The sequence below is a fragment of the Polyodon spathula genome, chromosome 1 (assembly GCF_017654505.1).
Source record: "Polyodon spathula isolate WHYD16114869_AA chromosome 1, ASM1765450v1, whole genome shotgun sequence".
Lineage (NCBI taxonomy): Eukaryota > Metazoa > Chordata > Actinopteri > Acipenseriformes > Polyodontidae > Polyodon > Polyodon spathula.
This window is the reverse complement of record NC_054534.1, coordinates 61,163,278-61,187,028: the sequence shown is the minus strand read 5'-3', so window position 1 is coordinate 61,187,028 and position 23,751 is coordinate 61,163,278. Positions and strand designations below refer to the sequence as shown.

Below are 23,751 nucleotides of genomic sequence, written 5' to 3'. Positions count from 1 at the left end.
TCAGCTTTGTTGGGGAAGCGCCCTTCACCGTACTTATAGACACTGGATCCACTGTCACCCTGGTCAGATCCAACATCCTTCAGCAAGCTGACCAGACCAGCCAGGCTAAAGTGGCAACTACGATGGTGCAACTGCGGACAGTGATGGGACAACTATCCCCGATGCGAGGGAGAGGGTGACTGCAGCTGCAGCTGACCGCTTTCAGGTTGCTGACATCCAGGACCAATGCATCCTGGGGTTAGATTTCCTTCAACAGGCAAGAGGGCGGCTGGATCTGGCGAAAGGGATGGTGACCTAAGGGTCAGGCAGGCCGCTCCTTCTAGAGGAACCACCCCCAAAACCTTCGTGGGAACCCTGGTACATGCCAGCCCCTTCAAGGGCTCCTGCAAAAGGCGTCGGCCAGGGTTGAAATAGCGGCAGGAAGCCAGCGCGATAGTCGCTGCCATCACTGCAAATATTTCCTACACATCCAAGGTCCCGACAGCCGCCGTCCTTTTAAGGGCTACCAACGGCAAACGCCAAGAGCAAGGCAGCAACCGAGCCAAACACATTTCAAACAAATTTCAGACAATTCTCTTTATTGTAAATGTTTCCCGTTTGCCTTACAGAAACACAAAAAAAAACATTTTTGCATAGATAACAGCACACTAAATTAACACTAAAAATGTTTTTAAAAAAAACAGATAACATACAGTTATTAGTCTAGAAATAATAGCTTGTGCTCTGTTCCCAGTCCTTAAACCTCAGCTGAATTAATAGAGTTAAAGGGCCATTTTTTTCACTGCGAGTAATTTGCCCACATCATACACTTTCAAAGAGTGGTGGTATTTACATCTACCATAATTTATGTCATTAAGATAGACCTTTGTTTCTTCAAGGAAAATAGAACATTATTGTGAAGGTAAACATCTAATAGTAATGTGACTGAAATAGATGTTTGGGGGATTGTGTGCCATTCCTCTTGATCACATTTTTGAGTGGCACAATAATCTACTGTAGTATGCATTGTTGCTTATTTTCTACATTAGCATTTGAAATGTTTGGGTTTTTTTTTTTTTTTTTAGGTAGGATACACAAATTCTGTACTATAAAATCCAATATTGGATTTATGGTCTTACAAATTTCCCACAGCAAAATATCTAATTGCGAAAGTCTGATAAAATACTTAAAAATATTTAGTCAAGTGTTTGAACCTCCTACAGTACAGAAATGTCAGAAGGAATTTCATTTTTTTTTTTAAATATATATTATTAAGGTTGGCAACAAACTATTCAGATAATATTTTTAAATGAGTAGTTTGAGAAAAGTGTGACTTAATTTACTTATAATATCCTAGTGATAGAAATAAAGATTGTGCATACAGCAGGTGCCTAGTTTAAGATATATCACAATGCAAATTGGCTCCTCTAAAAAGTCTACTTTTCATATTCATCTCCAGAATATTGTAGTCTATTTATTTAAAGGATAAATCTCCCTGATACACCATTAACCTTGAGGTGGTTTAAATGCTACCTAAATATGCTGGTGATACATTCAGATTGTTCAGGATGAGTTGTAAAACTGAAATGGAAACCGATTCCAAGAAAAGCAGAAGAGTTTCCTGCTAAACAGACATTTCATTTAATGACAGATAAAAACAACACAATGACAAAAAAAATGACTAGAAATATAAAGACAAGATTTATAAAGTCCCCCTTAAACAGTCTAACAGAAATGGCTATTCAAGTTGATGAGGAGTAATTAAGTATCCCTTTAAAACTGGTAAGAGTTGAAGTGCACCCAACATACAGTAAGCCACAATACATACAATTGCTCTCCATAAAAATAAAATAAGCATGCAAGGTTATTAGGCGTCTGCTGATACTCACACTTGTAATTGCCTTTAAGAATTATTTATTAGCAGGTGTTAAATAAATCCATGTCCGTCTCGGTATGGCAGTAAAAATGTTAAGTTCCCAAATTGCTTCTGAGTGGCTTTTAAAACACTCAATGTGGAAGTTGCCACTGATTAAGAAATCAATTGTAAAGTTGAGGGAAGCACATGGTTTGTTGTTTTGAAATCAACACATTAGTGAATGGACTTATTTAATGCCTGCTGATAAATGCTTCTTAAAAGGCAATAACTAGTACGAGTACCAGCCGAGCCCTAATTGTTATAAATACGGCCCTGTATTTCACAAATTGTATTTCTGTTCAATAAATTCACTTTTAAATTTAGGGGTTTTGATCTTGATATTTTCTGTTGATCGAGTCATCATCCAATCTATGATAGATTAATCACACCTGTCTGCTAGTGATATAAAATTGTACTGAAAGACAATTACAAGTTATATAAAGTATTAACATAACGCTGTTTACCGCACATGCTTATTACCATACAACTCCAGTAAATAAACTATTTTGCTACATGTAAACATGAAGCTGCAACCACAAAAACGATTTTACACAGCACTAGAACACCTGTAATCTTAACTGTGCATGCAGTTACTTTTTCTTATCAGTTGCGTTATGTCATCATTCATCAAAGTAGTATGTGTTTCCATGGATCCTGGGCAACAGTGAAACAGGCTCCAAAAGTTTTTTTTTTTTTTTTTTAAATCCCAATCCGACCCCTCTCCAAAGGCATGAATAGAAAAACAGACCCCAAGCTCTCTTTATATCCCATGATTCCTTGCACGCCGCAAGTAAAGCCGGAATTGAGTATCTTGGTAATACAGAATATCTTTGGATGTACCCTTCAACATTTTTCAAGATTTCTGTTTCGCGTACATTTTTGTGATACAGTTCCACACTCCGGTAGACAAGGTATCAGTCAAAGCCCACAGGTGTGATTAATCATTAATCAATTATAACCCCTACTTTTAATATCTGTTTAACAAATTTGCATCCCTTACCTATTCAGTGGTTAAAATTTGTATTTTCACAGCTTAACAGTAAGAGCCTGTTGGTATAGATACAGTTGTTTTTCCCAGTTAATGTATTCTTTGTTGTCTTTGTAAGGTTTTGACATTTTCTTGTTACAAATTAATGTGAGAAATGCACCTCTTTGGTTAACATAGAGACGATGCACGGAATCTGCTTTTTCTCATTGAAGCCTGGAATGTATGAGGATGACTCAAACTCCAGTGCCACCTTGTGGTTGACCCGTGTAAGGATTTGCATGAGCTCCAGCTCCCTGCCGTACTTGCTCAGCATATCACACAGAGACTTGATGAACCAGGAGCCACTCACATTGTTTCTCCAGGAATAGTAGCCTGCAAATGAACAAGCATGTTAGGAACATACTTCCCCTGCCATGCTGTTAATACCAAATTAGTCATCATTAAGAAGCAGATCAAAAAAACAATTCTTACAAAAAATATACTAAGGAGAGTAGGGTTAGAATTTGATGTCAAAGCTAAAAGGGTTACCTGCAACCCATGTATTGACAAATTCTGCAAGATCATTTTAACCTTAATGGGACGCCTCATTCAAACTGAATTTGTCTTATATAACTTCTGCTCTTGTTAACCCTACATATACTGTACTTACACACGATCTTGGCACGCCCCTCACATTTTCATTGTGCACATATATTTACAGCCACTAAGGAATCCTTGCAGAGTCGACAGTTAACCTCTACATACGCTTGTAACACAATCTTTTTGATCATGTGATCAATGGCACAACATGTCTATAACATGTAAAGAAAATAATGCATTTCAGATATTTTAGACTTAAAAATAATCAAAAAGATCCCCATTGAGACTTCCCCTTTGGTTTTGTATAAATATGGTGGATGCCTTTATTATACTGTCATTTAATATATGCAGGCTAACTTAAAATATATTCAGGCTAACTTCACTATAACAAACCCCCATGGGACCTGGAGAAATGTTTGTTACATCAGGGTGTTCACTATAAGAGGGTTTGGCATTTTTCTATATTAGAATAATGACTATATTTCTAGAATAATTCTATATATTAGTATTTTTATGAAAATTCCTTCACATTGATCAGAACTTAAACAGTATTGTGACAAGGTACTCGTATCACATTTGTGGGTAACGGCATTGCAAGACAGAGAGAGTTGGAGTTGAAACGATGGCACAGGTCTTATTAAACACAAAACAGAAAGTAAACAAACAGGTCATGTGACGTGACCAACGATGGTAATGCACAGAGGACACATACAGAAGACTGTACAAAAAGGCAAAATAAAACACAGTGCAAAAACTACAAATAAAAAGTGCCACACAGGGCGCGTGCTAGCCTCACTGAATGAGGCGTCCCGCTCCAGGAACCTGCTACACCTGATTGAGGACCGGCACAGCCAATCACTCGCTGCCCTTCCTCTCAACCAAACCTAGAAGGCAGCAAGTCTCAAATCGAGCGCCCGTTTGTAAACAATCATTTGATCAAACATAACAATTCCAAAAAGCACACAAAACAAACCTGTTTCCACATATAAATTACACCAACACTAATTTCCCCTGTGACAGGGCTATCACCCTGCTACAGGTATGTTTAAAAGAAAACAGTAAAGAAATGAAAAAGGAAACCATGTACACTTACATGCTGAATAAAGTAGCTACATGTCCTTTCTCTTGAAAAAACTATCCAGTGTAAATTGCTCCTCATGCCCGTTGCCTGGTTGCAGTTTGTGTGAAGATGAATGACAGGCAACGATTGCATTCGTCATGCATGATTTGTACTACAATATGTCATCTTTGAATTAGCCTTATCTTTGAATTAGTCAACCATGGTCTTTGTTTTCACTGAGAGAATAACACACTTGATACTTGAGAAAGTTCAGTGTCAGCCAGTACTGAGATTGTTGTATCCGGGTCGATTCTGTATGTGATCGTTCTAATAGGGCTAATTTGCATTGAAAAAAAAACAGTGTTTTCTGTTGGGATCATTAAAAACCGGTAATTGTTATAAGAAGGGTTCGGAATAGTAAAGATAGCCTGTACATATGTAAGAAGCTTGTAGCTTTGGAATCTCTCCACATCTTCTTTTGTCTTTAGTCAGATCTACAAATCTACTTTTAGGAGACAGAGAGAAAGATCTATACAATATGTGATCCTTCTGCTATAGCTTCCTTTGGTATTAAGCCATTTTTAAAGTCAGAAAATTGGATGAAATGTACCTGGAGCAGTGGAGTACGCGTACAAGAAGTCAGCCTCAACAGGGATCCTCATGGGAGAGCTGTCACTTTCAATACTGTCGGCTTCAATACCTCCATCTAGCTCCGTTCCTCTACAAGCCTAATCAAGAAATAAAACAACAAATTAATAGTCCAAAATATTTGAGTTATTTAACTCATACATTGTCTACCTAAAGCTAAACTGGACATTAACTAGATTGTGGCTTGGCATCCAGGCAAGGCTGGTCTACGCCCTTTGAAAGTGAACCCAGACACAGAAACTGCAGTTTAGTTCAACCAAATATCCTTTGTTCTCTTTTATACCATGTGGCCAGGGGTTGATTCACAATGAACCATTCAACCAATCACCACCTGGCCACATTCCACACTCTACCACTCAATCAACCAATTAATTAATTAACTAACTAAACAATCCAAACCATGTGGCTGTGCAAATGGCGGCCAACTTGGTTCCAGACTTCCCTTCACCAAGATGACCGCCAGCCAACAAACACACACATGCACCCCCATGTGCAGAGCCTATGCTTTGTCACATAGATACACAGAGTTAATCCTAACAAGTAAAAAATAATCTAATTGTGATATTTTGAAGCTCTAGTTTCTAACATGGACTCATCATGGATTTTTATTTTATGTTCTCAAATAATAACTATTACCTGTATGAAAAACAATTTAGGCTTGCCAACCAATGTCTTGCAGTTGTGTCCCTTGAAAAAGCTGGTCAATTTTTTGATTTCGATACAACCGTCCGTTCCATAAATCACCCCTTCATCTCCGTGGCTCAGCAGCGCGCACACAAAAGAGGCCTCTTTGCTGTGGTCTTCCTTGGCAACTGAAACACAATGTTAAACTTGACAGGCATATTGAGAATATAACGTTTTACTTATTTATTTTTTTTTTTTTATTAAAAAGTGTGTAAATTTTCCCACTTAGGTCTACATATGATTTTCTCAAGTGAAGGGAACAGGAAAATAACTGACTCAACAACACAGCACATTACATTAACGTGACTGAACATATGCCTACAATTTTTGGTACGGAGGTGGGAGGGAATTAGATTATTATATTGTATATAAATATCTATTAAAGACTCCAAGGTAAATGTCTGCTTTGTGTAATTACTATTAGAAAACATATTAGAGACTTCATTTGACCTGACTGGGCAATATGAGGACACAAATCTTTGGTAAAGGACCTCAAATGTATTTTAAATCTCTGTTCCAAATCAACCTGAAAATACATAAATACAATCCATTCTGATACACACCCTCTGAATGTTGTTGTAGGTTAAGTCTGCTTCCTTGCTGTCCTATACATTTAATTAATCTATTAAAATTTAGTATAACAAATAATGTTTTTTTAAAAAAGATAATAATAATACAAACGTTCTTTTTTTTTTTTTTTAAGTCGAGAACAAGTTTACGTAAATCCCCTAATTAAAAAATAAAAAGTTACCGGTACTTTTATTCTATATATGTTTTACATCCTTTTTTAAACATACATAGACTGTTTTTTTTCTATAGGAAGTACCTGAACTGAACAACAGCTCCATATAAGTAAAAGATTTTTTAAATTTTGATTATTTATTTATTTATTTTAAGTATCGCGTCATTATTTAGGTTATCGGAAATACCCACGATGCAACGCAGGGATACTGAAGCCCGAAGGCTATCAGACAACATACGGAATTCTGAGCAAACCACATTACTCATGGATTACTGAGGAAAACTTTGGATTAATTAGCAACAAAAACTAGTGCTGCATAAAAAACAGACCAAAAAAAAAAAGTTCTTTTTTTAATGCATTTAACGGCATGAGGTGGGCCTTAATAGACAGTAAAGCACTCTTTTTCAGGTTCTCCTGCTTAATTATTTAACATTTAAAAAATCCATCTTGGCTAGAATTCTGCTTGGATGGTAATTCGCATAACATGATGGGATTTCTCCCTAGACCCCAGAAATTTTCCACTTACTCGATTGTAAACATTGCTCAATCTGCCTGCAGGTCTGGTCTTTGAAAACCTTTACTTCATAACCCTGCATTTTGAAATAACTGGAGAGATTTTCTTCATCCACATCTGTTCCATTTCGAGTATTCATTTCTGTTAGAATCGGAAAGAAATTATTCACACATATACAGGAATACACTCTAGTTCCTTAGTTTTAAAAGACACAGTATTTGTGAATTCTGCTGTATGGTAAATATAGGTTTTAATATATAGTTAGTACAGACTTAATGAAAACATATTTTTCTGCTGCAGGGTCCTTGGGTTTATTAAATGGACCTACTAAGGGCTATGCACACCGGACATGAATGAAGTCAGCGAGCGAATAAAAAACAATGAAACCTACTGATTTAAATGTAGCAATGCACAAGGCAGCCATAGCAAGCAGCGTGAACGAAGCGAGCTAATTTAGAAATACATTTGTTTTATTTCTATTTGCGCCACAAGCTATTTGTGTCGCAATGGACCAATCAGAAATAAGGTCAAATGTAGTGCCTGTCAGACTGTGACTGTCTCGCTGGTGCAGAGATTACCACAGAAATAAAAAATTAAAAAACGGACATCAATGAGAACTGAATTATTAAAGTCGACAAATATAACGTTCTTTATGAGGGCAGTGTCCATAGTTAAAAAGAAGGATGCCACATGGCAAGAAATAGCAGAACAACTGGAAATTGATGGCACGTCATCTTTATTTCACCTTAATTTTAGTCAAAGTGACAGGGAGCGCCACATACTAGTTTCTTATTTCTGTAGTATGACGTTTCTTTGTTTTAATAAGTTGACCAATAATAACAATCACATCTGGGAACAAAGTAATAAAATAATCCATTAAATCAATTAAATGGTTCCTAAAAAACTAAATAAATAATGAAGCCTACATAGTGACATTAGAAATGAAGGTAGCATTTAGGTCCTAAATTGAGTATATAATATACAGTACCTGTCTTTCTATCAAAGTTCTTGTTGTTAATGATAACACATTGGCCGATGCTTGGATAGTTCATGTTATATCTGTAGGGGTGTGCATGGTCTGGCTTGACATCCCCCTGCATGTCTTCATCTTGGGGCTGCTCAATGGTCCTAGAGGAAGAAGATGCATTTCAAGACCCATAGTACAGTAAGTGGAGCAGCAATGCAACTGGGGAGTTCAACGGTTTGCACAAAACCTCTTCTCCACAATTCAAACTGCTATCTTAGAACTTTTTTTTTTTAAATGTGATACCGATCCAACTGTCATTTTTCAAAACTAATGAGGTCTGTTAAAAAATGCCACACAGTGCCATAAGTAATACATAGTAATTTAAGCAAAGGCTCTCAAGTTTGACAATGATCTATGGAAATGAGCTTTACAATAATGTCAAAAAAGCTCATCTACAATCTTTCAACAAAATAAGACAATAAACACAATAGCATCTTACTCTTTTACAGTAACAGGATTAGCATCTACCGCATCTCCTCCAGACTTAAGATCTTCTTTTAAGTCCTTTGTCTCTGCCATTATTTGTTCTTCTAAAAGAAAGAAAATATTCTGTGAGACACTCAGAAGATAACACTGGCTTCTAATGGGACTATTCCTGTACTCATGGTTACATTACATCTTTGCTGCTAAGTGAGCTACATAGCCAATAGCAGCTGCTGTTCCACTGCAAACAGACATGCTGGTGATGTCATGTTTAGTCACGTGAATATAAACCAGGCAGATATTCCCCAAGCGGTCTTAAATATGACAAAGGCGTGTTTAACATAATAAGGTCACTATGTTTGTTATCTTGTGAAGACAGGGCGACCAGTACAATGGAAAGGAAAGCAACAACGTCAGGTCACAAATGTGTATGTTTTTGTTTTTATCTAAAAATGGTTTTGTGCGAGTCACAGACTGTTATCTGTGCTTCATGTGCATTATTTTTTTAAGTGTTTTTGTAATATTTTTTTGACATTTCTTTTTTTGTACAGGTGTTTTTTTTTTTTTTACACAGTTTGAAATACACAATTAAAATAATACTTTTTTTTTTGGTTTCCCTTCCTTTTTTTAAATCTCCTTGCAAGTTAGAGCCTCTTTCAATTTCCATATGACACCTAACACATTTCATTGGCATGACACTGCAAAACCCTGGTGTTAACACCAAAAGAAAGGGTTGTAGAGGCTCACTTTTATATTTCGTAATGTTTCATAAATAATTCCTGCCCCTTTATGGTCCAATTAACTTTTCACTTTTTACATGACATGTAACTTCACGAATATTACTAGAGATCTATTATTATTTTTTACTATAGTATGTAATGATAGTAAAACTAAAACTCTGATGTCATGAATTTGAGTTAAAGGGTGTTAAAGCAAACACTGTATGGAAATAACTTAATAAATCCCTTCTTTGGAATTTTGGTCAGGAGTTATATTTACAGTAGATGTAACAAATGTGACACGTTCCTCTGAATATAGTATTTCTTATCAAATCGGCAATTTTAATTACGAGTTTGGTTTTAAATTATCCTGAGGGAAAAAAAAAACGTAATTAAATAACATGATGTACAACAACTGTACAATAAAATGTTGCAATGTTTTTCATACTGAAAAAAAAAGAAATACTTATACTTACAAATGGGACGATCTGCTTCCTTGTTCGAGATCTTTATGAACAGTGCTTTTACCCTTTCGTTATGCCTCGGTTTTGTTTTTCGTGTCGACCCTCCAAGCCCCTCCTCTCATTGAGTCACCTAAGCAGATTAGCGCAGTTGTCGATTCCGAGTCGGTTTATGTCAACCAAGAGGCAGAGAAAGTCAAAGTTGTTTGAGCCACGCTGCGTCGTGCGTAATTTTTTTTTTTTTGTCTTAAATTAATGGCTTATCTCTTGAACGTTGGGTAGCAGGTAAATTGTTTTGAAATAACGTGTTTTAAAAAAGTCGAAGCTTTTAGGACAGAGTGTGCTGCTTGGAGATAGTTTCTGCGGATCTGAACCTGAATAATGTATTGATAAAATAAATCAATAAATACATTTTTAAAAAGATGTAATTATTGGATTAAATATAAAATAAATTCAGTTGATTTCATAGACATAAATTTATATAACAAGGGAACAACTTATACCTTGAAATATATCATTCATATTTCATACGTTCACAACCAGTTCCCAGCGATGTTAGTTAGATAATGTTATGTTCGATGCCGTGAAAAACAGATTTTATTTCACTGTATAACTAGTGTGCAAGTTCTCAATTTAATTGTATTTAATACCATGCCCTTGCACCCTGTATTCATATAGGAATTGTATATTTTACTTATACATTTTAACTGGAAATTGAACAATTTCACTAAAAAGAATAGTAAGCCGTTGTGTGACCTAGACTGTTCCCTTAAACAACAAATGGGCCATAGGTATGTAGGTGCCTGAACTATTTCCTGTGCAAATAATAATAATAATAATAATAAATAATAATAATAATAATAATAATAATAATAATATGCTATTTTTTTTTTTTATTTTTTTTTTACTAAAGTAGCAAACATTAGGAATATATTGTAATGGAATTAGTCAGAATATAGTATACATTTTAAGTCATGCTTTAAGAAATCAAACAATCCCTGTTAACCCTCCTATTATGTTCAGAATTTAGGTACATCTGTTATGTTTTGGGTCATATTGACCTGATGTAATTTCAAACTAATTTAAACAGCCTTAAATTGATTAAATGTTTTAATTTGCCAAGGTTTTACTCTTTTTTGCTCTTTTAGTCCAGGAGCTGTGACAAAACTTGTTTGACTGCCAACCTGGGCTTGTGGTGCTGTTGCAATACTGACAGAGAAAATTAAGCTCTGCCTTGTAGATTATATATATTATATAAATATGTCCAGACAGGTGCAGCCATTTTCAGAAATAATAATAGAAATATAATAATAATAAAATAACAAATGAAAGAAGTTTGTTTTTCCTGCACATAAATTTACATAGATAAATGTCACGGGTCACGGTGACCCGAAACATCTTATTTGCATACATGACCTGTTCTAAAAAATAAAACATCTCAAAGGTTCTGTTTTCTGTGTATAAGTTCATGACCCCAACTTAGGAAAAGTCATAAAATATTATACAGAAAATGAAAAGAAAAATAGCATTTAAGCTAATTGGAAACTAGAGTCGGGTCAAATAGACCTGAAACCTAATAGGAGGGTTAATGGATGTCAAAAAATGCCATTACATATTGTAGCGAGCATGGGAGCAGTGGACACACACACACACACACACACACACACACACACACACACACACACACACACACCAGTTCTTGCAGGTACAATGTGGTTTATTTGGGAGCCAACAACAGCTAGCACCACCCACGCTTGCACACAGCTACAGGAAAGGCTTTTTTGTTTTTTGTTTTGTTTGGTTTTATTGTTGTTTTTCTGACTTTTTTCTTTCTGTGCGCCTGTGTAGTGCATTTGCGGTCGTGTGGTCTGGTGTGGGAATTTTAGTCTTCTATCAGTAGAACTTTACATCAGTAACCCTTTTAATTGATATAAAGTGCCTCAGATCTTATGGCTGCTAGCAGCAATCACTGAATTAGCTGGAATGTCGAGGAGCTAAACCATCTACTAAAACATAACAAAACGTAACAGAGACTGAGTGTAGGAAATTGCTTTTCTGTAGGAGATCCACCTTTGCATATCAGACCACTCCCGGATGTGTAAAAGCTGGGTGGGGCAGATCTTCCACTCAAATTTAAATGCTAAATCCAGGGGTATAGCAATTTGGATACATAAAAGTATTCAATTTGCACCTTCTAGCATAACTGCAGACCCAGATGGCAGATATATTATACTTACTGGGAAGCTTTTTAACATTCCCCTTATTCTTGCCACAGATTTCATGAGTAATAGAGGTTGTATTATTGATGTAAGCTAAAAAGGACAAGCCAAAGCCAGAAGGGTTTGTCACAATGTTTTGGCTAAATTCATTGCTACCCTGTCTGCATTGAAGTAATTAAGGCTTTCCTTCAAATAAGGAGAGTGCACATTACACTAAGAAAATTTAGTATAATTATGCTTAAAAGTAATTCTGTTTAAAACCATTTAAAGGAAGTTTAAAGGTGTTCTCGAAGTATCAGATACATGTTGGTGTCAGATCCCTTTGCACATTAGGATATAATATTTTTTGGGTTTATCACAATTCATGTTTTACGGAGCTTCTAGTGAGTTTGCTTTTTCAGTCAGTCAAACACAAAAGAGGTGATGATAAATAGATTCATGTGATGATTAAACCATATATAAGATGAGAAATGAAATCAGAGTGTTGGTGCGAGGGATTGACAGTGCAGTATAGGACTGCAGGCTTGGTGGATTGTAGTACTGGTATGATAGCCATAGTCCGTTGGTTAATGTTTGATTGTCTGTGAATATAGGGTATGAATACCCTCTTGTGGAAGTTCAGCACAGGACACTGAGCTAATGGCAAGATTGTGATGCATAACAAAATAAATTCAGCTTTTATCTGTCTAATACAGAACAGACAGCCAAAGTAATAATGCAATCACGGTAGCAAAAATGTACTGATCACGATTGGCCATGGGGAAATGCCTGTGTAAATTAATTAAAGAAAGAACACATTCACTGGCTATTGCATGACGCACCTTAGTGCCCTGGTTGGCGTAGAACAGTGATCCCACGTCCTCCGGCGCCCAGAGAGCTCTGGGTTGGTAGAGCTGGTGCACCACATTCTAAAAAGGAAGCATCACAAACAGGTGCTCATGAAGGTCAGGTTTTCGTGCACACACATTTTCTTTTTCTTATAGGTCCTGATTTATTTTGATCTGCTAAAATATATGCTGTTATTAATTGCAGCAAGAATAGGCAGTAAGAAGGGAGAGATCGAATCATGGCTAACATCTTGCAGAATTGTTCTCAACCAGGCAACATCATACAGTATGTGGATGACATTCTGTTGCAACAGGAACCGCGAAGAAGCACTTCCTGTTGCTGGAGGAGATCCTGGACCTCATGGAGCACACTGGCCTGAAATTAAACCTAAAGAAAGCTGCATTAATGAAGTCATCTGTTTGTTTCTTAGGAGTACAGGTAGAAGCTGGTGGAGGCACACTTGACCCAGAAAAAGATTAAGTTGGTTTAAAATCTGCCCCCGAGATCATATTTAGACATACTGTGATTCTGTGGGGACTTCATAGAAGGACACAGCGAATAAGCTGCCCCCCTCTATGAACATCTGAAGGGTAAGCCAGGCAAGCAAGACACACTGCAATGTGATTATGGGTCACATGCCTCGTTTGAGACATTAAAACAGGCACTGATTCCAACGCCCACGCAGGGTTTTCTTTCAAATTGGAGACCATATTTATTTTTATATATATTATATATATATATATATATATATATTATATAATATAATATATATATATATATATATATATATATATATATATATACACAGTGCCTATAGAAGGTCTACACCTACTTTCAAAATTTTCACCTTTTGTTGCCTTATAGCCCAGAATTAAAATGCATTAAAATAGATTTTCATTTATGTACACAACATACCCCGCAACTTCCAAATGAAAAAAATATTCAAGAAATTTGTTGAAAATGAATTAAAAATAAAAACTGAAATAGCTTGGTTGGATAAGTGTCCATCCCCTTTGTAATAACAATCCAAAATTAGCTCAGGTCTAACCAGTCGCCTTCAAAATCACACACGAAGTTCAGTGGCCTCCACCTGTGTTAAATTGTAGTGATGCACATGATTTCAGGATACATTCAGCAGTTCCTGTAGGTTCTGCTGGGTAGTGCATTTCAAAGCAAAGATCCAACCATGAGCACCAAGGCGCTTTCAAAAGAACTCCGGGACAGTTGTTGAAAGGCACAGATCAGGGGATGGGTATAAAAAAATAGGAAAGGCCTTGAATATCCCTTGGAGCACGGTCAAGATGATTATTAAGAAGTGGAAGGTGTATGGAACCACCAAGACCCTGCCTAGATCAGGCTGTCCCTCCAAATTGGATGACCGAGCAAGAAGGAGACTGATCAGAGAGGCTACCCACAGGTCAATGGCAACTTACGGCCAAAACTGGTCAAAGTGCATGTGACAACAATATTCCAAGCACTCCACAAGTCTGGCCTGCATGTAATCATTACTCAAAGAAGGCCACCTCGAATCCCATTTGAAGTATGCAGAAAAACACTTGGGAGATTCTGTAGCCATGTTTCAAAAAGTTTTGTGGTTCGACGAAACTAAAATGGAACTTTTTGGCCTAAATGCAAAGCATTATGTTTGGCGCAAACCCAACACAGCGCATCACCCAAAGAACACCATCCCTACTGTGAAGCATGGTGGTAGTAGCATTGTGTTATGGGGACTGGGGCACTTGAAGATTGCTGTCCATCAACACTCCCCAAGGAACTTGACAGAGCTTGAACAGTTTTGTAAAGAAGAATGGTCAAATATTGCCAAATCTAGGTGCTGCCAAAGGTTCTTCCACCAAGTATTAACTCAGGGGGGTGGAGACTTATTCAATTATGATCTTTCAGGTTTGTATTTTTAATATATAATTTTTTTCTCAATAAAAACTTTTTTTCCCCCCTTAACAGTGGAGTATGGTATGTAGATACGTGGAAAAAAATCCTCATTTAAATGCAGTCATCTGAGGCACTGACACAACAAAATGTGAAAAAAGTTCAAGGGGGTGTAGACTTTCTATATGCACTGTATATACAGTGGATAACTGGAAAGGTCCATAGAGATAATGGACAAACTGGGAATACAAAAACAAAGGAGTGAAAACTGGCTTGGAAACTAGTTTCATTTATACGCAAGCCTGCTGAGAACTGATGCAGCTAGTTTAGAGTGGTAATTGTGAGCAAGTAGGAGATGTTTAGATATAGCGATTTGGAGTTACTTTCAGAGTACAGACGCAGGTCTGAGGCTTTCTCTTCTCCTACACGTTCATTTTGGAACTGATATTTTTTATTATGTTCACAATATGGGCTGAAAAGAACCCAAGGCAGAATTAGCAGACATTTTGGTGGTGATTCTTAGAATTGCAACATCATTATTAATGCAGATGAAGGAAAGAATTACCCTATTTAATTTTAAAATGAGATCAGATATTATCCATGAGATATTTTTTATATACAGTGTGTGTGTGTGTGTGTGTCTGTCTATATATATATATATATATATATATATATATATATATATATATATATATATATATATATTTGTATTTGATGGAACTAGTCAGCTTATTTGGCTATTTTTTCAACTCTGTAAAATTAAGTTCTGTAATCAAGTTATACCATGTAACTGGAACAAGAGTATAAGTTGCTGAGAGACTATTATGAGGAAGTATCCGAAACCACAGAAAACATTCTTACATATGGGGAACGATTCTGGTCTGCATATCAAAAGAAGAAATGTTTATGAAGACATTAAAGTGACATTTTTGTGGATGTGACAGGGACTGTTAATTTAACTATATCGTGGAACATTCTGAATGGCATCTTACAGAAGGTGGCTAACCAGTCAGTTAATATACCTGATAATGAAACTGCATATTATAAACATAGGGTACAGATTTGTGAGTAATATAAAAAGATTGGTTAAAAGGTTTGGCTCAGTTTAAGATACCAAAGGCAATATGTCAGCGATCGTGGAGTACAGAGATGGGAAGGTATCATGTAATCCATTAGCAATTACACTTAGTGAAATAACGAAAACTGCAAAGGTGGTATCATTGCCCTCTAGAGACACTGGGAGTATAATATTTGTGTTGTTCATGACATTTAAAGGTGACACTGTTGAGACATTTTATCTGTCATACATGATAGAGAGGTACAATGGATCATTTGGAGTGCTGTTAAGGACATAATACTATATTAATGTGTACCTGTAGGTAATGTTGAACGAAAGTACCAGATGTTATGACAATAAGAACCCAGAATGTGAAAAACAATTGCCATTGTAGAAAGATGGTTTAAGTTTCCAGAGATGCAATGATTAAAGTTATTACTGTGGTTTCGATCGAGAAGACGGGGATCCACAGCTGGAACATAGAGTTTATTCTGAGAGTACCTGTTTCAAATAGAAGATGTAATTATGCAACTGTAACAGAGTGACCCACGTCACTTTATTTAGGCACATTTGATTTTGTTTTTGTAATATGTTCACATTTTTATTTATTCACATCTGAGTTAATGTTAGTTTGTTTTTATTTGATCACTTTTTATGAGCACATTTAATTGTGGCATATTACTTGTAGATTTGCCCAGATCTCACTGGCACGCTGATGCTCTCCTGTTCGGAGCACCTGGTATAAAGTTCCTGATTTCATCAGTTTCGAGAGATTGGATTTGGTCGTTGTGATGTGAACCCAGGTTTGTCTGGAGTGGTGGTTGGACGCACAGCCAGCAAGAGCAAAGGAATTCGACTTGTTTGTGTTCGGTGGTGGGTTGGGGGAAAAAAAATAAAAGAAACAGGACCAGGACTCTAATGAGAGATGTAGTCAGAATAGGCCATAAGAGTCCAGTTTTAACTGGCGGGATTGCTTACACACGACACTACTCATACTGCACAGAGTCCCTGAAATTGCCATAAATCAGGTGGGTAGTTTCAGGTGATTGGGGCATGGGCAGGACTGGGGAGGGAAAACTGTGGTTGCTGATAAATACATGCATTTTTTATATTGTGGTTTTAAACAGGACCTATAGACAGTCTTTCATGCACCTTTTTTGACTTTTTCTACAGTATCTGCTTATTGGTCAGGTGGCAGAGGTGCTAAATTGTGAGAAATCTGATAGATTCAGCAATAGTGGTATCTGAATAGAAATGGATGTTAAACAACCTATCACCCATAAAGGGGTGTCGATCCAGAATAAATGAGCACACACTATTGCTTCCTGTTCTAAAATAAATAACCATGGAAGTCCAGTTACCAGTGTTTTTAAATAATGTTGATAAAATCAGTTTATATGTACTACAACTTTTGCTGCGGATCAAGATTTTCAGAGGAATTTCATACTGGGCCCTTAGAAACACATTACTAGTTGTCATTTTCGCACACACCCCCACAAGTAGAAAGTTTTTTCTTCTAAACACTGAGGTGCACCCAGTTCATGCATCCTCCAGCAACTCTGCTGAAGCTCTGATTGAAATGAGCAGCGTATTCCTAGGAACAAAAAAATTAGCCGCCTTGTAGGAGGGAGTGTGTTCTGGCAAACACTCCAGAATAAATGTTGAACTGTATCGCCAAATTGATTGATGACCCCATAATTAAAAGTGTCTAAAGTGTTCACCTTTCTGTTGTTACCTAATTAAGTTTATTTAATGACTTTGCAAGCCTTTTTGCTATGCCTCATTTTCCACAGGTTATTATCGGTAAATGGCAGTTTTGAAATGAGAGAATTACTCACCTCTCACAATAAATACTGGGTTTGGGTCAACCCTGCAAGTGTAGGCTACACATTCCAAAAGATATTGAATGGCACACAAAGACCTCAGCCTGGTACTAGCCATGGTGATGAGGATGCTCAGAAGCGAAAACTGAAATTTACCAATATGGAATTGGAGATTCTGGTACAAGCAGTACTTGCAACACATGAAGATGTGTTACAAGCTCGAAATACATCACCAGGGCAAATTAATAAAATGTGGAATGTGCGGTGGCTTCTCAATAAACAAATGCACCACTTCAGAGTTTGTAGTAGGTTGCTTATACATTACGATGCATCATCCAGTTACTGTGCTTCACATATTAATTCAACTTCTTATTTCATATAGAATAATTTCAGACCCTTCAGAAACAATACGTTTTATTTACTTACACCCATGGCAGTCAAATGGGTGGATAATCCTTCCATTGTTGTACAGCAGTATGTTCGGCAACAATAACTGCATACAGCTTCATACGAAGTCTTCAGTTTAACTACGGCTTATATCTTCTTAAAGTCTTATGCAGTTAAAACTCTATGTTCGTCTGTATTTCTTACTCTACGTGTGATTTTAAAGCATATCTGTATGGTATATATGGTAGAAAAACTATTTGCTCTAGCTACAAACTAACCGTCATCTGTCCCTGTCTTTTTTTTTTTTTTTTTTTACCGTTTTCTTTCCCACTCCAATTTAACAATACTGCCTGAACCAGTATTGTTAAAAAGCAGAATGCCATATTACAAAAAATACATTCTGTAGGCATTACTTAAAATAACGGTTGAGCCCTCATTGTATATGAGACTTTCTTTTGTGTGCCTCAGAATATAGATTAATCTTTTCTTAATTCTTTTTGGAGGGCATCAGTATCCACCTTAACCAGAAGTTGATAACTCTGTCCTTTCTTTAGTAAACAAAGACAACATTCAATGAGGTAAGAATAACTTTGCTTATCATCCTGTAAGTTTTTTTTTTTTTTTTTTTTTTTATGTACACAACACCTGTGATTTACTTTCCTCCCCTTTCAACAGGTATAAGGCAGTGGAATTACTTTTTCTTGGACAAACTTCTAGTTTACAACATTTTAAAATCCCGGTGGTGTCAAGATATTGGCAGGTTTCATAAAAGCAACATTATGTGAGTGAAATGTATTAGATTTTGTAGGCACTATGTGTGTACAGTATGCCGCACTTTATGGATCTCGATTCTGTTGGTTAACATTAATACCTTTAGATTTATATAAAAAAAAAAACATTATTGTAGTTAAGCATGCATTTTATTTATTAGTGATCTGATTAAGATAGTTTTTTTGCCTAGAGTTTGTGAAATTAAACATGTGTTATCTTTACCAGGCGTGTTGTAGATTTTTATATATATATATACATACATACATATATACATATTATAATATATACATATATATATTATATACATATATATATATTATATATATATTATATATATATATATATATATATATATATATATATATATATATATATATATATATATATATATATATATATATATATAATAAAAATTTGGTACCAGAAGTGCCATGATTCTGTTTGTACAGCAGAAAATTCTGAAATCTGAAAGTATGTTTTATTTTATATTTTGACATTCAAATAAAAAACTTTGATTCAGATTCTGATGTGGCAATTATGTGTTTTTTTTCAGGCTATCAATTACTACATGTGGTTTGCCTAAATTACCTCATCACAGTGGTCACTATTTGAGGAGTGTGCCACTTTTTCTAGATTTTAACAATGGCTTTACTGTATAATCTACATTCTTTCTTGTTTATCATATGCCAAGCAGGCCAGACTCAATGGTTTGTTACATGTTTTTATTGCAAAATATTGTCACTAAATTCTGCTTACATTCTCTAAATGTAGTTTCAGATACATGCACACATGCTTATTCCTCTTTTTGAACTGATCAATTCTCTTAACTAAACAGGGCAAACTCCTGCAAACAGTGCAGCACAAGGTGTTTATGAATCATAGAAATAAATATGAATAAAAACTTTTACTTGGCTTATAGTACCTTCGAAATATGTACAAAAACAAATTAGAGAGAGCGGGAGCGAGAGAGAGACAGGAGACACACACGGTCTGGTTTAGTTATTGCCTAATTTCCAATAGCTTGCTGTAGTTTAAAGTTGATATTCTGGAGCTGTTCTTCTGCTCCCAAAACGCCTCGTGCTTCCAGCAGTAATGAAGGAAGACTGGAGAGACCATACTATGAAACAGACAAAGGCAACGTAAGGGATTTCAGTAAGACAGATCAAGCAGCAGCACCTGCAGACAGGATTTGTAATGGTTACTTTAAGAAAATCAACACTGCTTTTCTCTGAAGACCAATGGCTATGCCCAATCCAGTGAAGATAAAACTGTTACAAACTAAGTCACGGCTTTGCTTTACATAAACGTTTAATCAGCAGTGTACATATTTTCCTACATTTTCTATTTATTTGTCACAAAGATATAACTACATGGACTTGCATGAAGTGAACATGCACAAGGCATCCCTTTATTTGGAGATGAAAAACAGCACTCCATGAACATTAATGTTGTACTTATGTTAACGATTGCACTAAACACACTATAACATTGGAAATCTACCACATCATTCATTACATTTGCTAGTAATTAAACTGCTCCCAGTGAATGTCATTCCTTACCGTTTCTCTCTCTCCAGGGTTGTTATTTCTATGCTCCAAATACTGACTCTGCAGATCCTTGAAGTCGTCTAAAAAAACTTTGCCACTCTTCAGATCTGCATATCTCTCTTCCAGCTCTTCATATGCTTTCTGCACTTTTCTCTGATGTGTTTCCCTCCTGTAAAAAAAAACAAACACCTTTCTTATTTTTGTTAGGGAGTACCAATTGATAGAAATGATCACAGAGTCCTACGGTAAATGTCAAGTCTTTAAATTACCCCAAGTTGTCTAAATATTTAAAATAATATACATGCACAATTATGTTATTCTCCATACCTCAAACCTGGGAACTTCAATGGCTCAGCAAGATTTTGTGTATCAAGCAGAACCTCATTATTACCATACTTGTTACTAATTGCTCTTTTTTTTTTTTTAAATTATGAATAATGTCACAATAATATCAACACAATGCATTCTGGTTAGCACTGCAGTTCTAGAGTATGCTATACAGTACCAGTCAAAAGTTTGAGTACCCTTGCTGGAAACTAGGTTTTTTTCATAATTGACAATGTTTTACGTTGTACACATTTCTGTAAATACTTGAAAATGAAAACACATGTTACAATATACAAAACAAAACAAAACATAAGGAGTATCAAAGCAATGTTCAAGAAAATTGAAAATTGTCTCTAAATCTTGGATTCCTCAAAATTGCCATCCTTTGCCTAATAACAGCCTCACAAACACGAGGCATTCGTTTAACAAGTTTCTCTGCGTCTTACAAATACTCGGCGGTTGGACCCAAATACTTCAAATTTTGACTCATCAGTCCATAAGACCGACTTCCACTCCTCAAACGTCCAGTTTCTGTGTTTTTTTGGCCCAGACAAGTCTCTTCCTCTTATTGTGGACTCTTAACAATGGTTTCTTTGCAGCAATTCTTCCAGTTAGGCCAGCTTCACGCAATCTCCTCTGAACAGTTGAAACATCTGTACTTCTAGTAGCATTTAGCTGAGCTTGTATTTCAGGGGCAGTTAATTGCCGGTTTCGCAGGCTTGTGACTCGAATTAACTTGTTCTCTGATTCTGAGGTCACCCTTTGCCTGCCTGACCTTGTTAGGTCCCGATGAGTGCCAGTTTCTTCAAATCATTTGATGGTCTTGGCCTCAGCAGTTACAGACACCTGCAAAGTTCTTGCGTATTTCTTAAAGATTGACCTTCATTTGCTTAACTGAGCATATTTTGCCATTTTCTGCTCCCTTACATTCAGGAATGACAAACTTGTGCCTATGCTCCTATGTTTATAATAATCATGAACCCTCACCTGTTAACAATAATTGGTGACAAAAGGTTAATTAGGTAACATGCTAGTTAACTCAGAGAACATCTAACAAAGACATTTTTATACTTAGGCCAGTGTTCTAACACAGTGTTATACACATTTCAGACTTTTAACTGACTTGGGCTTCAGACTGAAATCCCCTTGCTTTGGGTGACCATTTCATTGAAATTGAAAAGATTTACATTTTAATTTTAAAATTAAATTTTTGAATGCAATTCACTTATGATTATCATCTTATATAAGTACACGTATCATATAATGAAATATTAAGTGTTTATAGACAAGTGTATACAGTTAAAAGCATAGATAATCATGAAAAACCTGTTTTCAAGCAGGCGTACTCAAACGTTTTACTGGTACTGTAGCTTTTTGGTTTGTTACTGTAATGGACTGTGGATTGCCACTATAATGTATAGTATTATGGTAACTTCCATCTATATGTTTAATTCTTTGAGATTTTGTAAACGCAACAATCACATACATACAGCCATACAGAAATGTATAACTTACTTTATTAAGTTACTTTTGACTTCAATCAGGCTTCTTCTTTTCTTATTAATAGAATTCACAATCTAATCAATGAAACAGAACAATAAACTCATTAAGGGAGGGTGGTGAGTCCAGTGTGTTCTAGAAGAAAAATTCATTTTTTTTACATTAAGTAATTTGATTCTTTACATTTTTATTATTATTTTTTTTTAATTATTATTATTTTATGCAGAGTACTTAATTTGTTTGAAGAAAAAAACAAACAAACATTAAACACATCTAAATCAACTGATTGGACCTTTATCAGTAGAGAAAACTTTTCCCAATACTTACAATAAATTTGTTTAAAAAGTTAAAAGTAGTAAAATCCCTTGTCTTGAAAGCAAGCATATGTGACAGTGACAGTGAGGGAACCCCCCCCCCCCCCCCCCCCCCCAAAAAGAAATAACATGGATTTTGTGCTACAATAGCAATAACTGATCATTAACAGACAGGGTAGCGATAACACCAGCAATACAGAATACAGTATGCTGTTCAGAGAGAATGTTGTTACCTTTGTGCTTTTCTTTTTTAGTTCTGTGCACTCCTTCACTTCACTTATCTGAAGATACAAAAAAAAAATATATTTTAATTAAGCTGTGTCAAAATTACAACCAGACTTTGTTATCAGTTCAACACGACAAGACATTGGACGGTCATAAATGCATTTCCTTCTGCAAACTGGTAATATTGTTTGTTTATGTTTTTAAAACTGTGAGGTTAATCCTGAAGAACCATTTAATATATCTATTTATTTATTTATTTAAAATAATGTCTGTTTTAGAGCTGTGAAAAGCCAAGAGATAACATACTGTAGATCATAAAAAAGTGACAGCATTGTACAGACATAGAAAATTGAGCCTTTAGCATTTACACCTTCCACCTCAAGAACAAAGGACTCATTCTGACTGAAATAAGTTAATGTGTGAGCTCTGAAGGTTACCACCTGATCAGTGGATTTTTTTCATAAACAAAATACTAACTATAAAAGATCTGTTAAATAAACAAATAAATAAAAACAAATGCAAAAAAATGAAAAGGTATTTTCGTGTTCAGGTGCTTGCAGCTGCAATTTTGCATCTGCACACTGCAATCAACCACTGACTGCAGTCCAGTGTCTAATTACATTGCTTAGTGTATGTAAAGAGCTTTGAGATTCTGTGTGGATGAAAAAAATCAGTGCAAGCTACATTATATCCCAAAGAGAATATGTGTGCACAACATAATCTATTAACTGTGCAAGTAACTGTAAAATATACAAATAAAACTCTATCCAGTGTTATTTGCCTTATTTTGACTTGCAATAGCTTAAATAGTGCATGTTCAGATATGAATTATTTATTGTGTATGACAGGTGGTAAATATTGATATTAACAGTATACAAAATGGAAAGTATCAAACAGTTACCGTTTCAATAAGGTGATCAGAAACCTTGTTATACAGTCTTTCTATTGCCTTTCTGCACACACTGGATTCCACAGTCTCCCTAAAAAGAGTGAAGCCCAAGTTAATAAAGAACATATACTAGATAACCACTTTCATCCAAAAGGTTGATATCTACAGCTATTGGACATTCTTTCTGCTGGACTGCAAGCATCAACAGAACTCAGTATTCGGTCCTCTGTAACCACAT

The 23,751-nt window shown here is 35.8% G+C and overlaps 2 protein-coding genes across 7 annotated transcripts in view; both read right to left on the bottom strand.

Annotated features, from left to right (window-relative positions):
• Positions 1-561: 561 nt before the first annotated feature.
• On the bottom strand, positions 562-9,877 carry LOC121320508 (caspase-3-like). Its single transcript, XM_041258902.1, has 7 exons — positions 9,755-9,877; positions 8,576-8,666; positions 8,098-8,237; positions 7,122-7,250; positions 5,806-5,981; positions 5,132-5,249; positions 562-3,254 (listed from the first exon to the last, which is right to left on the bottom strand). The coding sequence occupies exons 2-7, from the start codon at positions 8,653-8,655 to the stop codon at positions 3,025-3,027; spliced, it is 873 nt and encodes a 290-aa protein (XP_041114836.1). The 5' UTR covers positions 8,656-8,666; positions 9,755-9,877; the 3' UTR covers positions 562-3,024.
• Positions 9,878-19,310: 9,433 nt separating this feature from the next.
• Positions 19,311-23,751, bottom strand: part of LOC121320481 (myb-like protein V) — a 33,559-nt gene continuing 29,118 nt past the window's right edge. For 4 of the 6 annotated variants that reach the window (XM_041258863.1, XM_041258889.1, XM_041258879.1 and 1 more), the window contains exons 18-22: positions 23,526-23,604; positions 22,633-22,680; positions 22,101-22,162; positions 20,271-20,427; positions 19,311-19,828 (exon numbers count right to left, since the gene is read on the bottom strand). In XM_041258863.1, coding sequence (XP_041114797.1) covers positions 19,718-19,828; positions 20,271-20,427; positions 22,101-22,162; positions 22,633-22,680; positions 23,526-23,604 — 457 coding nt within the window. In that variant the 3' untranslated portion in view covers positions 19,311-19,717. The remainder of the gene's footprint in view (positions 19,829-20,270; positions 20,428-22,100; positions 22,163-22,632; positions 22,681-23,525; positions 23,605-23,751) is intronic. The other 2 variants (XM_041258845.1, XM_041258854.1) reach the window with 1 other exon arrangement.